At 39.2% G+C, this 18,329-nt stretch overlaps 1 protein-coding gene across 5 annotated transcripts in view; it reads right to left on the reverse strand.

Moving 5' to 3' along the window:
• Positions 1-18,329, reverse strand: part of cacna1ba (calcium channel, voltage-dependent, N type, alpha 1B subunit, a) — a 228,730-nt gene that overhangs the window by 70,972 nt on the left and 139,429 nt on the right. For all 5 annotated transcript variants that reach the window (XM_028577443.1, XM_028577440.1, XM_028577441.1 and 2 more), the window contains 7 exons: positions 18,056-18,162; positions 11,430-12,215; positions 9,441-9,628; positions 6,898-7,018; positions 5,389-5,518; positions 4,634-4,693; positions 3,647-3,753 (listed from right to left, as the gene is read on the reverse strand). In XM_028577443.1, the coding sequence (XP_028433244.1) occupies positions 3,647-3,753; positions 4,634-4,693; positions 5,389-5,518; positions 6,898-7,018; positions 9,441-9,628; positions 11,430-12,215; positions 18,056-18,162 (1,499 nt within the window). The remainder of the gene's footprint in view (positions 1-3,646; positions 3,754-4,633; positions 4,694-5,388; positions 5,519-6,897; positions 7,019-9,440; positions 9,629-11,429; positions 12,216-18,055; positions 18,163-18,329) is intronic.

Consider the following 18,329-nt stretch of genomic DNA (forward strand, 5'->3'; position numbering starts at 1 on the left):
ACTTAATGCATAAGAACAAGATAGAATCATAGCTGTGGAGATCTAAAGTGTTCAATATCAAATGAATAGATCAGACATTATGTGAGCTTAGAATTATAAGGTTCTATCTCCGTTTAGGATAGTTCTGAGATATTGAGCATCAAAGTTTTTACATCCCAGCTATTTTGTGAGATGGAACCTTTTTATTTTATTAATAACTAACTAAGAAAATATTTTTTTACAAAAATAACACCACACAGGTATTAATAAACACCTAAGGGATCAGATTATGTCAAAAACTCAATTTCGGCCAAAAGTGGAGATAGAACCTTATAAGCTCACGATTATGAAATAAATATTGACAAGTAAAAACATAAAAATATGTAAAATATGCGTAATAAAAATAAAATAAAAGATACAATATATTTTTAAAACTCAGCTCATTGTTTTGAAATTATATTTGTCTGTCTGTCAATCAAGACAGACAGGGCAGAGCCACTTACGTGATTGGCTGTTGCTTTGGTCTGAATGACGCAACAGCCAATCCCCATAACTAGTGCTGCCCTTTTTGTTATGAGTGACAGACAGAAGTGGCATTAAAACACAAAATGGCCATTGGGAAAAACGGTTTTGTGAAATTAAAACTGTGTGAATTGACTGTTTACTAAGCCCTGCCCCCCTTACTTACTGTTGCTCCGCCTGTTAAGATCACCCTTATTAGCACATAAGTTGTTTACATTGATACACCGTAATGGTGGCAGATTTAACACTCAAAATGGTTAGAAAAAAAATGGGTTATTGATTTTAAACAGAGGTAGCTGGCATCTCATTTCCAGCCAACGGACATACATTTTTCAGCTAAAATAACAACTGTCAGATTTCATCAGCTGTACCTAGCTAGCTAGCTAATAAATCTAACTTTAGCTCTATTTTTTTTTCTATCTAATTTTTTTAAGCTGACTCGTTTTAAAACCAAGAAATTGTAAAAGGGTTTTACATGATGTTATTCTAAGATTGGGGTTAAGGCTACATGACCCAAGCAAAAAAATCTGCATCCTCACCAGATGATGAGCCATCCTTGAGACAAAAATACAAAAATACACATAGGCCTACTTGTTTGTATATTTAAATAGCATGTTTTCACTTTTTACATTACAAGTGACAGGGCACTTATTTGGCAAAGTTGTGCTTTCTCGGGCTAGGGCTTGCCCTAATCCAATAAATATCAAGACAGAGCTGTTAACGTTACCCTAAACTCTGAAAACATTATTTCATAATATCAATTTAATATTGAACATTGTGTCTCCATATTATACAGGTTGTCCGTCACTGAAAAGTACCGTTTGAGTTTCACTGATGAAAATGTATTCACAAATGCTATCCAGCACAGGTGTGGAACCAAAACGTATATAATAATTATCCCCATCTACAGTATGATGCGGAGCAGGCAGACAAAGAATAAGTAGGGTAGTGTAGAACATAGTGCATTTAAATGGTGATGATGTGACAGTATTGTCATATGACAGTCATCAAAAACCTATAGCTAACAGCATACATGTCATTCAGTTTATCTAATGTGCATGCTAAGATCACAGAGAAGATTGATATTCACTGAGACATACTCATGCCCTCCAGCAGCACCTTGCTTGTAACGTTAGCAAGCCTCTGGTGAATCAATGATAGAGAATGTGAAATTGATGGTATCATTACAGTCCAAGCAGAGCTGTGGCAAGGCAAAGTGCTAATGGAAACACCTCCCATCAGAGGCTCGGGGAAGATAAGTATGATGAACACGCAGGTGACAAGCCCCTCTAAAGGTTAGGAGAGCATGGAAGAAAGACCTTTAGCCAAGCAAGTACAGGAAGATCTTAGATGGACGACGGGATGGGAGTGTGTCCCAGACACAGTGCACACTGTAAAAAAACACCCATCCTCACAAGCAATTTCTCTTCATATACTGAATGTCTTACAGTCTTTTAAAAGAAAAATACACCATAACAGCTGATGGTGATGCATCTTGTAAGTTTGAGCTAACTTTGCTGTTTTGCTCCTTCAACAATCACCATTCTGCACTAATAATCAAAATCACGTTGGTGAAAAAAATCTAGTGAAGCAATTTTCCACTAACAGTAGCCTTTAGACCTGAATTCAATGCAGCAGTGTGTTGTGTTTTAAGAAAAACATGGCATGGTTGAATTCAGAGAATTTAGGAAATCAATGAAGAACAAGCATATTTGTGTTAGTTAGTTCCAAATGATGGAACACTTTCAGAGACCAATTTTTTGCATGCATGTAAATTATAATTTGAGCACAGAAGGGATAAATCTTTGTCTACATTCTTTGCTTGTATTTCTCTACAAAATATAACTTATGTGTGTGCAAAAATGTCATATGTGTGCTCTAAATGTCAAATTTTTCTCTCAAAATTGAGGTGAAAATATAATTCCATACAGTAGACAGGGCAAATTTAGAAAGAGTGGTTAAAGCAAACCAGTTAACTCAATAGTACCAACAAAACTATCTTCTAGTTGAAATAAAGTTGTATTCCTCATCCTTTGACCTGCCTTTAAAAAAAGCCTGGATCCATTTCAAGAAGTAAGACTGAATATGTGAGGAAATTACTTGTTTTGGCAATGTAGGTGTATGTATGTATGTTTTCTCTCACATACAGTACATACACACATATAATGACACAAACAGGCAAGATGAGAGAGGTAGAGGAGGCATTACCCCATGAAGCTCCTTCAAATCGATCCCAGCACAGAAACAGGAAGAGGGTAATGTCAATAAACACACTACACAACAGCACAACACACACACACACACACACACACACACACACACACACACACACACACACACACACACACACACACACACACACACACACACACACACACACACACACACACACACACACACTTCTTGCCCTTCTTGATCTTCTTGTAAAATCCAAGAATTAAAATATCAATAATACTAATGTGTGGTAGTGATATAAATAACTGAGATAGTTGAATAACTGAATTACAAATATAATGCAACAATTGAACTGTCAGATAAAAACACCATACTGATGATCATGTACTATAATTCTAGCTCTATGAACACAGACAGGGCCTTCTAACATGGGTTTGAACTTTAATCCTAGTGGATCCATACAATGATTTGCATAATGCTTGCTTTGCCATCAAAGCTGAGAGGAGTCCATGAGTCCCATAAGAAAGTGGGCACTCACTAACATACTTCATCCGCTGAAGTTCAGCATCTAATGGAAAGGCAGGGTTTTACATGTGTTCACAGGACTTGAACTATAAGATATCAATCATTGTTTTATTATGCACAGGCTTTGCCCTGTAACAGGACATTAGAATATCTTTACCAAAAGATGAACATTTCCTCTGTTAATTTACTTTCCAGTTTTTGATTTATTCATACTGTTCCTTTTTTTTCTAATAAACATTTGACAGACTAATAAACATAGACGGACTCTGGGGGTTCCTGCCCCCCACAGTCCACATTACATGACATTTAAAGTTTGTTATATATATTACACCTGACACAACAGATTAGACCACCAGTCACCACCAACTCTGATGATCAGGATTAACTATTTACTAATTGGAGACATCGTATTTTATGATAAAAAGATAGGAGTTATTGAACTTACGAAAATGCAAAAGCCACCAGCGCCCCACTGACCACTATGAAGTCCAGAATGTTCCACAGGTCTCTGAAGTAGGCTCCAGGATGAAGCAACAGGCCAAGGTCCACCATCTAGACCAAAAACACCATTATGTCTTTATATTTTTTTTATTATTTTCATTTGACTTTTTGCTGTTTTATTTAGTTTAATATCTATTACATTTATTTATTTTAAATTAACTTAATTTTGATATGGAACTATGTTATTATGCCTGTACTGAGTGAGTCTATTAAATTATTTATTTTGTGATTATTGATGATCCTATACTCTTTCTATGGTTAATTGTGTATTGATCAATACATTACTGTAAAGCTATAGTGCGTAGTTTCTGTCGCCCCTATCAGAAATTCTAAGTAATGACAACAAAACTGTTGGCGCGTCCACATGATACAAGCCTCAGCCAGAAATATAACGGGGTCTGGAAAGAAGTAGAACCGAAAATCTCCCCCCTGCCAAAATAGTACTCTGCTTCTGTTTAGTGGCCGTAGCCGACAAACGGTGACTTAACCTGGGTACGTGGTCTTTTAGCGGTTGTGGCAGTGATGTTAAGCCGAGAAAAGGTGTCTGTCAGTCCATACAGAGCTCTGCACTATGCAGTCTTTTTAGCGGTTGTTGCTGTTGCGTTTAGCGAGAGCATCAGCTTTTATGACTGTCAACATAGCCAGCATCTAGCTACTGTGCTGCGGAGTAATGTCCGGCAATGCAAGACTATCATCTAGATAACATTGACATTGTGGGACAGTGGGTTCAGCGTTTTCAACCTGGCAAGGAGGAGGGGGGTGGGGGAGACGCCTCTCTCCAGTATTTTGAATTTGGACTGCAGTAACCATTTTAAACGCTACCTGTCAGCATTACATATTGCACCTTTAATTGAGGTTTAAAAAGTGCAGTGAAAGACAATGAAGTCACAAGGTTATCAGTGTTTAAATGTGTATTCATCTGCATGCTTACCTTGATCACCATTTCAAAAGTGAAAACACCAGTGAAGGCATAATCCAGATATTTGAGCACCTGCAAAAGAGAGACTCAATCAGTGCTGAAGCAGATGACAAATGGAGAAATGTATTCTCCTGTGGGTGGGGTCATGGCATATAATGCTGTGTGTGTAATGATCATGTAATCATATCAGTCTGTAGGTTTGTGTGGCCTGTTTTAGGCACTGCATATAAAGCTGTTAGCATTAACACCAGAGTCAATTATTTACCAAATGGAAGATAGTATCTATGTTCTTATTACTTAACAGGTTAATGAACGTAAGTTTTTTTTTCAACCTATTTTTCTATGTTTTTGTGTCTAAGTGACTGATGGGAACAACAATCTTTGAAATTGGTCCAGTATTAAGCAAAACCGCTGCAGCCAGCACAGCAAAACAAGCTGTAATGTAACATAAATGGGCAAATTGCAAATTGCAGAGCTGTTTCTAGTTAAACAAAAATATTTTACTCTTTAACAGAAAGGTCTATCTCTGTAGGGATTTTTTCCATAATGTTGTCACCAATTACTGGACCAATTCCAAAGATTTACAGGTTTACATTAGTCACTTAGACATCAATGCATGGGGAAATTGGGTCCAGGTTGAAAAATTCTAAAATTACCCTTTAATTATGTAACAGGCAAAACTCCATACTGACAAGAAAAGAAGTGTGAATGTGCATTGTGTACATTGTGTACACATGTGTAAAGTTCATATACACTGTGTGTCTCACATTGTTGCGAGGGGCGTTCGTCCAGACAGGGTCCTCTGCTGCCAAAGCGATACTGCTCATAGCAATGACAACCAGGATGGACATCTCAAAATAACGCAGAGTCACAATGTAATGACATAACCGCCTCACCCTGAGGAGAGAGAAGAAGGGAGACAAAGAGAGAGGTAAAGAAACAGCAAGCAGTGGACACAGAGATTAGGCTGTAGCCGCAGCAGCTACTATATCCTCACTTTTAAATTTGCTTAAAAAAAAAACAAAGGCCTAAAGCAAGAATCAAATAAAGCCAAGCTCTCAGCCACTAGACCTTTATCAGGGTACATGTTTTAACAAAGACAAATCTTAAAGCTTATGATGACAAGAAATAGAGCAGACCTCTGGTTTTTCACATGGGAAGTGCAGTTTCAGACTTCAGATACAACATACTAGTAGTAGAAGTACCAAAATGGCTGGAAATATTGCACAAATGTAGATCATCATAAAGAGCAGTGCCTACAACCCTCAAATAGCCTGGGTAAATCCTGAAAAACCTCCGGCAAATTTGAGATTTGCTCTGCACAACTGAGAAGGGTCTGGTGTCAACCAGGCTAACCCTCAAAGGCATACTAAGTAAACTTCAAGTATAGCATAATGTTCAGATCAAAATCCACATTGAAACTCAGAGGATGGAGCAAGCCTTGTGTATACCCGGATTGCTTTCTGTATTGATTTATTTCCAGTGTTTGTGATAAAGTATCTATGGATCTTTATATATTTGGACCTTACGAACTATGTGAAGTGCATTTCCCATTTTGTTAAAAATTTGCCATGATGAAGGTCTAATGACAAAAAGCTTGGCCTGCAGTTGACGTTTGAAGAGTGCACAGCCTTGCTTTCTCCATATTTGTCACTTTTGCCCTTCTGGCACCTTAGCTTTGTGTCAAAGTTGCAGTCTTCTGGGAAGTAATAACTAGACAAGAAAAGTGAAAGTAGAATAAACAGTGTGTGTATATATATATATATATATACACACACACACACACACACAATAGTAAAAATATAGCAACTATATTAAACAGTCTATACATACAGGCTTACTAGAGGCTGCAGCTATATAAAAAAACCTATGTATATATAACTCGATACTACTTTATTTTTTTACTGTGTACTGCAGCCAAACCTCAAATAAAATACACAAGTACACAAGTTAGTGAAGCAGCTTAAACTGAAATTACAAGTGTTAACTGTGAGTGTGTTGGTAGTGGAGGCACTGGCCTCTTGAGGAGGTACACTTTACTGCTTTTACTAGGCGGGAAAGCAGAGAGGGGACAGATCAACACAGGCTAGACCTTAGCACTTAGAATTGTGGTGTAGGATTGGGTGATTTCCGATAATGATATGATAGCTTATAGATACAACATTTAAAAAAAAAAAAAAGGTAATATCACCCAATCTCTCCATGGTTCAACTTCCATAGCATGTGGGAGGTCCTACAATTAGGTGAAGAAGTTGAAGAAGGTTGAGGTGACTCACGGATTAGTCTGTCCGAAGATGAACATAGAGCTGTAGGGCAGAATGGGTTTGGGTCCACTTTGACCTCGATCCACCAGGGCCTTCTCATTCATGGGCATTGTCTCACCGTCAATACTGTTAACTGGGGAGATAGATAATATGTTTACAGCAATGCAAGCAAGGGTCACATTTGACTCCTAAGCGGCATCAGTCTTAACCAAATACAGCATGATATTTACATTTGGACCTTATTTAATTATTGACATGGCAGAGTGGCATTGAATCACAACCCCTAAAAATCATTCATCTAATTTACTGCCCTCAAAACACCATTAGAGAATAAATTAGATCTCTTCTTCGACTTCTGCAAGGCAAAGTCTGATACAATAAAAGAATCTTCACCGTTACCATTTAACCAAGGTCTGGCTGTATCATTGTCGATCCCTAGATACCAACCATCACGTTTTAATCATGTACCTGTATAAACAACTATTGTTTGGAAGTATTTAATCCAATCTCACAAAAAGTCTCAGCCCCTGTTGAACCATCTGTTATCCCTGCTTTGTTTGGTGTTACATTCAAATCCTTACTCCAAAGTCATATGAAAGACCTTTTGGCTGGATGCTTGATTTTTCCTGTTCTTCCCGCCTATCATTCATGGATTTGAGACTTTTTTTTTTCTGTGTGACAGCACGGTGGCCTAAAGACACTAACCATGGAAAGCAACATTCCCAGTTAATGTACAGTCGGAGTCCTTTGGTGCATGTCACTCCCCATCTTTCCATTATTTCCTGTCATCTTTCTACTGACGGTTATAGTAAAGGCATAAAATGCCCCAAACAATATTTATAAAGATCGTCTACAAATTTTAAAAAGACACATTTTTCACACAAGCTGATAAACTAACATTTGAGAAATGAGAAATATCTCAGAAATAATTTGTTATTTAAAAAAAAGACTAAAATGTTTTCATGTTTTTCTCAGCTATATTGAGTTTTCTTTTGACTAAAACTAGACTAAAATGACGAGACCTTTAGTCGACTAAAACTTGACTAACAAAAAAAGATATGTGAATGACTAAATATTACTATTACTAAGACTAAGACTAAATTAAAAATAGGTGACAAAATTAACACTAATTACACGCTTGGTTGAATACTTGATTGTGATTGGTCAATCACAGTATTCTGTGGTCTAATATTTCTGTATAACAAACCAATGCTAAGTATAACCGACTGTTGCCATGGAGGGAGTTCTGATCATAGACTCAGGTGGACCATTTTTAAATAAAAAAAATCGTTTTTAAACAATATTTGTGATCATACGGTGCAAATACCGCTGATTAATGGATCACAGAGGAAGAGAGAGAGAGGAGGAAACAGGGATCACTGACAGCGTAACCTTTGTATGAATAGCTGTATAATAAGCCGTGTAATAGGGCTGGTCGATATGGAGAAAATCAAATATCACAATATATATCACAATAGACCAATGATATTGTAGGGTTGACTATTGGTGCTTTCACAAACATAATTACACTATGAGATTTTTGATAAATAATTATCAATGATGTGATTATAAGGCAAATAATAGAACAGCTAGAACAGTCTGGTAAGTAAAAAAAATGACATCACTTTACTGTAATGCAGCCTGTAAAACCAGGAAAATTATAATATGACAGTTACGCCATATTACGATATCTAAAATCTAAGAAGATATCAAGACTTGTATCACAGTATCAATAAAATATCATATGCTAATTAGAACCCCTTCAGGCTGATTCGAGTCCTGCATCAACCTGTCTGGGTTCTAATTCGCAATAATAGCCAGCTCGGTTCCCCTACTTATTTGATTGTATTTATTTTTTCGCCCCTAGTATTTGCAAACAGAATGGTTCCTATAGTAGAAGCCAATTCAACACTCATAAATTAATCCCAAAATGATGTACTACTCTGACTCCACAGCCCTTATGGACCAAACTGGAACAGATCTTACCAGAGAGCATTGTAGGGGGTAAACCTTCCAGGTCTTAAAAAACAAATGCTTATTAAAGAACCTGTTTAATACGCTATTTACGTAATACTGGCCTCAGCATGGTGGTCGCCCCGAGATGGTGTTACTTTGGTTCCAGATAGGGTTGGGTGCTTCTACCCCTGTATCCCTGTACATCTGCTTGCAGGTGTATTTAGGTTTGGTTTTAGTTTTTCTGTCTGACATTTACTTCCCCACATCAGCTTAATTTTTTATGTCTTAGTAATATTCATCCCTTGTGAAAAGACGAAACCCTTGTCTCCTGGGGTGATCATGGTACTGATAATGTCAGATTTCACCACCATTGGGCCATCTATGCAAAAATGAACTGCATATGCAAACCACAATGCTGCAGACAGTCATGCGTTTAAAAAGTTCCTCACCCTGCTTTCTTCACATTAAATGATTCTGTATGTTGTCAGCATACTGTACTTGGTTTAGCTCTATGTGACTATAGAAAAAGACCTTCAATGTATTGGCCGCCATGGAAGTTAAATTATGTATGCATCCTGCAGGCCTCAGTTGGTACTGACTTTGTATGAGGGTGGTGTCTCCAGGTGGGGAAGTGATAGTCACAGGAGGAATGTGGATGGAGGTTTGGCCGGTTCTTGTGATGTTCCTCTGGTTGTCTGAGTCCTCTGGTCGGTCAGGAGGACAGTTGCCCCCTTCAGAGCCCTGCTGGGGGGAGATGGCGAGGAACTCACCCTCTGAGTCGCCAAACCTATCCCGAGAACAGAAATAGCATCTTAGATATTAATAAACTGTATTTTCTTAATTAATATCTCCTACTGATGGCCCAATGATTTGTTACCTGCCACCAATGTCAGTGACATTTATTTGACTGATGGATATGGCTAAACATTTACCAATTAGTAGAAACACCATTTAATACTGCAGGGTCACTGAAAACCTTTGATGATCTCTTTCAGTGCAATTATTATTTTTTCATTCCAGAAGGCAAGGTCGAAAAACTCGCTAAAGTTGCATGTAGTGGATGGAAATGTGCATACATTTGCATTTTTTTTTTCTGAAATTCGGTTTAAATTTGTAATGTTTTGATGGAATCCTGGCTACTGACTACAAAGAACTTACAACCCGGTTCTAAATTTGATGACTCAACTTTATGTTGATCAATTTTCCAAACAACTTCAAACGACACTCGAAACTGGGCTTCCTTGGGTCCTGCGCAATACAGTGTAAAGTATGTGCTAACAGCTAGCTGTTAGGGAGCAGGCTATTTTTCGGGAAATGAGCCATTCGGCATAATGAGTACTTTTACTTTTTTACTTTACTTTCGGTACATTAAGTATATTCTATTAAATATATATATTAAGTATATACTTTAAGTACTAATGCTTTTGTACTTTTACTTGAGTATAATTTTCCATGCATGACTTATGTATTTTTTGTGTTGTTACTTATACTTGAGTAAGATCTGACAATTGCATATACGCCCGACCGCGGCACGTCCTTGGGTATCTAGCCATGCACCCGCCAAGTGTGTGTGAATATTGGGCTTTTTGACGGGGTTCGGTTTCTGCCGAAACTTTGAATTATCTTGCACCGAACCGAACTGAACCCTACGCTCGCACTGCAGGTGCTACGCTGGTGGACGTAATGTAGGTGTACTGTTCAATGCAGTAGGCTGTGAGAAAGTGAAAATTGAACTCGCGAGCAGAAAAAGCTCCACCCGGCTACACCCCCAGCCAAAAGAAAGCGACCCAAGCCGAGCCACACGCCCAACCCGCATTGCCGACCTGTCCCGTGGCGGCAAGGACCCCAAACAACACACCGACACATCGCCGCTGCCAAAACACCTGCGCATGAAACATTCGAAAAAATACGAGCCGCGCATGAAGGAATCTACAGACGGCAGCTAAAACGCAGCAACCCCAGGTATGGCAAAGGAAGGACAGTCACAGCTAAAAACTTGTGTAAACCAGACAGCCTCTCCCGGGCTGTCAGCCGTTCTCTCGGAGTCTCCCTACAGCGGGAGCGGAGCGACTGCTGCTTGTTAGCTAACATTAGCTTTCTAATTTCACCCACCGAACGCGCCTTCATCATACACTGGTTAGCCAAAATTCAACATTAAGTTGTTACAGTTGTAAGGTATTTTATTGTGTAACCTCTCAGTTGAAGGTTAAGAGGAAGTTACAGTAAACATAGAGCTTTTATTGTGACGGGAAAAAACGGAAGTGAATAAAGTGTTGTATTTTCTGACTGTTGACTGTGTTGGGGTGGAATAAAGTGAGACGTGCAGTGCCGTCTTGGTTCTGGCATTGGAACCCTGTGTTAAAGCCAAACCTGAGTCTAGACGATATAGGAAACCCTCGGTTACACATTTAACTATTTTAGAGGCTGTGGACTTTGTTTACTTCATTAATGTGTTTACGGTGTTAATGGACTGAGGATGGGAGTAGGATTCGGTTCGGTTTCGGGTTCGGCAGAATCTTAACCACCTAACTTTTAATACAGAGCTAAAGAGCCACAGAGCCCGTGAAGTCACAAGTATCGATTTTTACCTGTGACTCTTCTCTTTCTCGTTGGACACCTCTCCTTCAACTGTGGATTGGCCCCTGGATCCATGAGTCCGATGTCTCCTCCGCTCTCCATTGGCACCACTGTCTCCTCTGGAATTCCTATCCCCATCCCTGTTAGACGAACGTCCATTTTTGTGGCGGGATCTTCGCTCTCCCCTCCCACCACTGTTCACTGTCCCATTGCCCCCTCTGGACTGCCGGTGTGAATGATGATGCCGATGCTCTTTCTCGCTCATGGCTCCTCCACCTCCGCTGTCATCAACTGAGCTCTGATGGTGATGTCTCCTGCCCCCTTCTTGGCTTTGGGACCTCTCGCTCTTCCCCTCTTTGCCCCGGCTGCTGTCATGGTCTTTGGAGTGGCTGTGATGGACGTGGTGGCCCCCGTCCTTACTGGTGCCACTGTTATCATTCGTCCCCTCTCTTGTTCTGGCCCGGTCCCTGTCTCTGTGGCGGTGGTGGCGACGGGCCTGGTGAGGCACAGGAGGGGGAGGGTCATTGGCAGTCTCTGCCTCCTCTGGCATGGAGGGCTTGTGATGGTGGTGTTGATGGCCGGCCAGCAAAGGCCCGTCGCGAGGCTCAACAACCAGCGGCCGGTCGAGGTGGGTCTTCATGTCAGGCCGGATGTTCAGGGCAGAGGACAGGCGAAGACGCTCCTCAAGATCCAGCTCACTGTAGAGAGCCTCGCAGCTCGCTTGGTTCTGCCTCCTCAGCTGGTTGGCCCTCTGCTCCCACACCGACATTGTCTTCATTGACTTCTGCTGCTCCTTACTGGGGGAGGGGCAGAAGAACCAGACAAATCAAAACCAATTACATTAATATTAACATATAAAATACTGTGGAAATAATTTTCTAAATCCCTCTACTTCGACGTCAGCGTCACAACAACAGATTGTCATTTCTACAAAGGGAATAAGCATTTCCAGTGAATACACTTACAGATATGGTTTCATTTGAGGCATGACACATTCACTATGTATGTTCTTTATACTTCATGGCACATAATACCAGTTGTATATTTCATTTTACATTTCAGGATGACACACATAGTCCCTACATGCTGAATGATTTACAGTATGACCAAGGTGCAATGGAGCTTTCAACACAGCAAACCACTGGGTCCATTTATCACAGGCTACTATGGAGAGCACTTTCATGGATATGTCTGAACAAAGGCCAAGCATGGCCACATTACCATGCTTTGACATGCTACTTTTTTCTGTCAATGTCGGTGTGTAATACAGTACTTTGAAATGGCTGATTGCATGCACTTTTCACACCGTGTAAACTATAAACAGTCCTATCTCCTCACAGTTGTGAAACGATATCTTACAATGCCATCTCTTTAAGGGCCATTTTATCAGAGAAGTGAATCTGATCAATACACAGATTAGGAACACAAAATAACTTTATCCCATTTTTTCTGCAGTAGCATTCTTCGTGCCCACTGTTCTACATATGTAAAACTTTAAGAGCAAGCACACTGCACTATGGATGGACAATATGGGACTGGACTCATTGAATGAACAGAAAAGCCTGTAACATGGTGAGCATGATAGGAATGCAGGGCAGCTCTGTTTTATGTGTGTGATCTTGCTTTCAAGAATGTAAATAATGAAATCATGATGAAGTATATTTTAAACATGTAATTATCATCGACCACCTCGCTAGCAGGCAGTTGGGTTTACCTCAGGTAGTGGACTGGGGTGCAGACATAACTCCTACAAACACAAAAAGGGAGCAACAAACAGAGAAGCAAACACAGGAGAGAAGGAACTTCAAAGGGGCAGAACCAGGTTACAGACAAAAGACAAGGGGGGGGGCGGGGCAAATAAGCTTCAGAAAACTGACAAGTGGAGAAACATGTAAAGTACAGATGCAAAATTATACAAAAACCCAAAAGAAATTGTTTTGCTGAGAAGAAGCAGGAGGAATAATGGGGACAGGAGACAAACACTGAATACACACCTGTGCTACTACAGTGTAAAAGAGCTGTGTGTTTGGCTTACCTAATTAAAAAAAAAAAGTGCTCTAATGCTTTTTAATTAACGAGTGTGTGTGATCTGATCTGAGAATAGGATGGTAAACCACCCCCTTGCTTGTTGGTAACAAAGTCTGCATATTACAGAAATTGTAGCAGCAGCGATAAGCAAACTCTTAGTGGTTTGTCCTAACGTCACTTAATAAAGGTGCTACAAACATTTTGGATGTAGTGTGGTAAAGTATCTGGTACTGTTATTATTGTTCAGGCTGTTCACATGAACCATTCGTATATAAAGCTACGAAAAATAATGCACTGCAATTCGTGTGTATTCCGTATTTATTACTGTATGCACCACATTGACGGCCGCTGTATAAGACTGGGAAGATCGAAAGGAGGAGGTTGGGGTGGATGGTTGGGTCCTAAAACACAGGGCGTTCAAGCGGAGTTCATGTCCCGGAAGAAGTTAAGTGAGAAACACAAGACTTTTACCCAGGAAACTGGTTTCCCCGGGAGTACTACTTACAGTAAGGAAAACATAACTGCAAAGGCCACTGAAGCGACTGTCCCCTCACAGTGCCCTGTACCAGGCTCATAGTTACATTTTGTTGGCTAAACTTAACTCATGTGACCATCTGGCGGTCGTCCTAATTTTGTAGGATATCATAGAAATTGTTGTGCATAAGTTTTCATAAAATATTATACGAACCCGTTCATGACAATACGTTGTATTGTTATTGGGTAATCAATATACTCGAAAGCTTTCCACTTATTTGTCATGGTTATTAAGTTACTAAGGCTTCTTTTTGTGTTCTTAGTGCATGACGATGAAGAATGATAGTAACTCAACAACTGCTGTGTCCAACTACTAAGTCACTCAGCATCTGTCTGTGTTTCTACTGAGCAGTCTGTTCTTATCTGTATAATACAAGCCTAAAGCTGACACAGCAATATAACATACAGTACAATACATATTTACAACCAGCTTGGGAAAATTAATCACACTTGATATTATACATAATGAACACATACATTATGAACAATGATATGTGCTTCAAATCTGCAGAAGCAGAGGTGCAGTTATTGAAAACAATCATTCTCAGACATAAGGGTGTCGATCACAAACAGTCAGATAGCATGATCACTGACACAGACACTTGTGACACTTGTTGATCACAGGGAAGCAATAAAAACAGAACACAGTAATGAAAATATTGAAACACTCACGCAGCTCTACCAGAAGGTGTGATCACAGAGGAGCTGTCATGTTGTTTTGGACAATTCACACAGAAGAATGACATAATGACACCAGAAGAAGACAGGGTTAGACAGCAGAAAAACAAGGATGAGAGAAGGGTAATGGGAGGATTTAAATATTGTAACAGAGAGGTAATAACTCACAGTGAGTTAACGCTGCAGATGGATGAGCTGCTAGAGTGCGCGTTACCTCGACTGCGTGTTAGAAAACTGCACATGCACAAAACAAAAACGGGGAAGGGGAACACCATATAGGATGAAGTCAGAAAAAATAGCCAGACACCATTCAACATTTCTGTCTTCTCTGTGTCATTTAGTCTCCCTTCACATTTTAATGCAACGGGCAGTCAAAGCTCAGAGAACACAAGGCTGAGACTGAACCAGAAAGGAAATGTCACACAAATGGAACATCAGGGACAGTTTATTCATTACATATTATTTATGCTAAAATGGGCAAGATAAATACCATTAAAGCCCAGATATAAAAGAGTAGGGTTATACTGAACACAAAACACAAAAAGCAAATTGAATTTTACGGATATTTGTAGAGGTAAAGCTGCTCTGGATACAAGAACAATGTCAAGGGTGAAGCTTTAAAATATTTGTCTTAATATTGAGGTCAGTAATGCTGCAGCTCGATTGCAAGCTAGTAATGTTTGTGTGGTGACACAACGTATATTGTGCTGCTATTGGCAGCCATGTTAAATCCATGAATATGGTTAAGTCTACTCATGAGGGATCAGGTGAGCTTTGCATGTTTTGATTAAAAACAATGTAATCAGTGTACACATCATATCACATTATAGTTTTACTGATGGCAAAATGGCCTGTGGTTTCTGTATGTAAGACAATTTTTAATTTACATGTAACTGACCCCACTTAAAGTGCAAATGGTCTCAGTTGTGGTTTGAATTGGGGCACAACTTCCACAGCCTAGTTGTCTAATAGCTCTTGCATTTGGTTTAGATTAGGTAAACAAAATCAAAACCATGATCAACTTGCAGGACTTAAAGCTACATTCATATTTTTTTTGTAGACCACTTGTAGACAACCTTATAAAGTTGTTGTAGTAAATATGTTAGCTGTTGCCTATTTACACATTCAGCAAACAAGGAACAACATTAGCATTCAACTGGAATGGGGTTTGTATATAAGTCCAATATTCACTCTCCTTTTAGCTTTGTTTTGGTCTCCACCAACTACTGAGGAAAATCTCTGGCTCTTTAGCTGTTAAATGCTCCACAGATAGTTACTATCTCTGTCTGTCAGCTGTTTGGTGCTGGACAATGGGTTTGTCAGAGCTTTATCACTAAAAAACAGCTGCATGCTGCTGCTGGAAGAAAAGTTGATGAGAGTGGAGTTTGTTGACTATAAAACTAAAATGAGCGAAAAGATGCTTAAAAGCTCCATAGGGCTGAGGGCGACTGCAGAGTCGAGTTAGTAATTCTCTGTGATTTTGTCACTACGAGTGACTACTTTTACATTACACAGTCATTTCATCTATTATTTATTTAAAAGTAAATAAATTAAAATGTACTTAAACACTGCATGTCCATTATGTGTATAAGCCAGCACCTCAAGATTAAAGGTGTATATTATTTTTGCCCTGCAGCTTTGCCACATAGGGTATGTACCAGGGGCTCAGTGGAAACAGTGAATAAGTCTTTTTGACGCTACTCGATGAGGATCGACACCACCAATGAGATTATTTACGACTCCAGAGCAGTACTCTTATGATCTTTGTTACACAAACTCTATGTATACAAATGAGCCTTAACATGCATAATAACACAGTTTGTTACAGAACACAAAACAGCATACAAAGCAGTATATTTAAGTTAACAACAATGCAATGTAGATTGTTCTGTATATAAAATATGTTAAACAAGAATAAAGGAATACACTGTATATAAGAACTATGAGTTCATATTTTAGGATACACTAGGGGTGGGAACCACAGAGTACCTCACGATATGATACACGATACATGGCTCACCGATAATATCACAATACAGCAATTCTGCGATAATCAATATATCGCTAGACAATCCTATAATTATACATCACGATATTGGTCTAAATCTAAATACAAAATGCCCATGAAAAGGTCAAGTGCATGTTTTCTCTCTTTATTCACTGAAAGTCCAAACTGTTAGAAAACAGCACAATTCTGCAGCACTAGTTTTTCAGTCTGTAAATTAAAATTATAGAACCATAGGTCAACTATGGATCCAGACTTTGGAATTAAACGTGGCTGGGGAATCCGTTATTTTCCTCAAACTGCTGTCCACTACCCTGTTGACTACCTCTTCCTCTTCAGCTAGGTAACTTAGGTTCAAGTTTCCCTCATTCATGTGTTGAGCGCCACTTCAAGGAGCTCTTTAGAGCGCCTTATTTTAGTAATTAAAAAATAGATATTTGGCGCCTGCGTACCGATTCTCGTATCGCACAAAGAAGGATAATGATATATTTCCATATCGATTTTTTGTCCCACCCCTAGTATACACTATCATATACTGCCTGGGGAATCTACAGTAAGTCCATAATAAGCCTTGTGAATGGTTACACTGAATTTCAAAACAGCTGTCGTCGCTTGTTCTGTAAAGCTTTTTGTTAAATATCTGTCTATCCCAATATCAAACATGCTGTACAGTATATGTGTGGTTTACAGTGCCCATTCTGCTTACATGTCAAAAATATAATGGGATATCAAGGACATACTGGATGTAAAATATATATAACTATTTGTGAGTAGTATTCTGTCAGTGGATGTTATAATTTGTAGTCCATGTAGTCAGATACAGTAGAGGTTATTTAAGAAACAGAAAACAGGGATCTGTCTTGTGAAGAAAAGAATGTGTGTAGGTGAGGAGATTAACATTGACTTTCAGTCGGACATAGACTCTGAGGAGGTTAATCAACATTTTGCTTTGGGATAGCGAATAGCAAATATCCTCTGGCATAGCAACCCAAGAGCTGAATCAAACAGAGACCATGCATGCAAGTATCAACGAAAGAAAATTCTGACTAGGTTGTGTATGTTTGTTTAAATACAGACAGAGAAACAGTGAGGGCTTCACACAAATAAACAGGAAAAATTACAACTATGGAGGGATTCTACATATTTAGGCTATAAGTAGAATGTAAATCTTTTTAGCTATAGCCATGGATTGCCCCTCAAATAAAAAAAACAATTTTGGACACTGAATAATAGGGCACGATAGAGAGAATTATATTTTAAAATTCTGTATATGTGCATCCTGCATGTATTGACAAAACAGCAAACTCTTTCGCAAGGGCAGTACAACAACAAAAGTACCCCAAATTCCAATGTGTCTTAAGCCAGAACAAACATTAGAAGAGATTGACTTACGCTGTGATGGACATGTTAGTGGCTGACATGGGGCTGACCTCCTTTACCTCCATGGCCTTCTGGAGTGCAAGCTTCTTATTAATGGCCACCTCTTGCTCCTCTTCATCCTGGACAGTATGTGCAAAAAAAAACACACACACACACACACACACACACACACACACACACACACACACACACACACACACATATGATGAGTTTATCTGTGGAGTACAGTATACTTAATGTATTGTTGGTGATCCACCAGCCAATCCGATTCCCAAATGTCGTCTTG

The sequence above is a fragment of the Perca flavescens genome, chromosome 5 (genome assembly GCF_004354835.1).
Source record: "Perca flavescens isolate YP-PL-M2 chromosome 5, PFLA_1.0, whole genome shotgun sequence".
In the NCBI taxonomy this organism is placed as follows: Eukaryota; Metazoa; Chordata; class Actinopteri; order Perciformes; family Percidae; genus Perca; species Perca flavescens.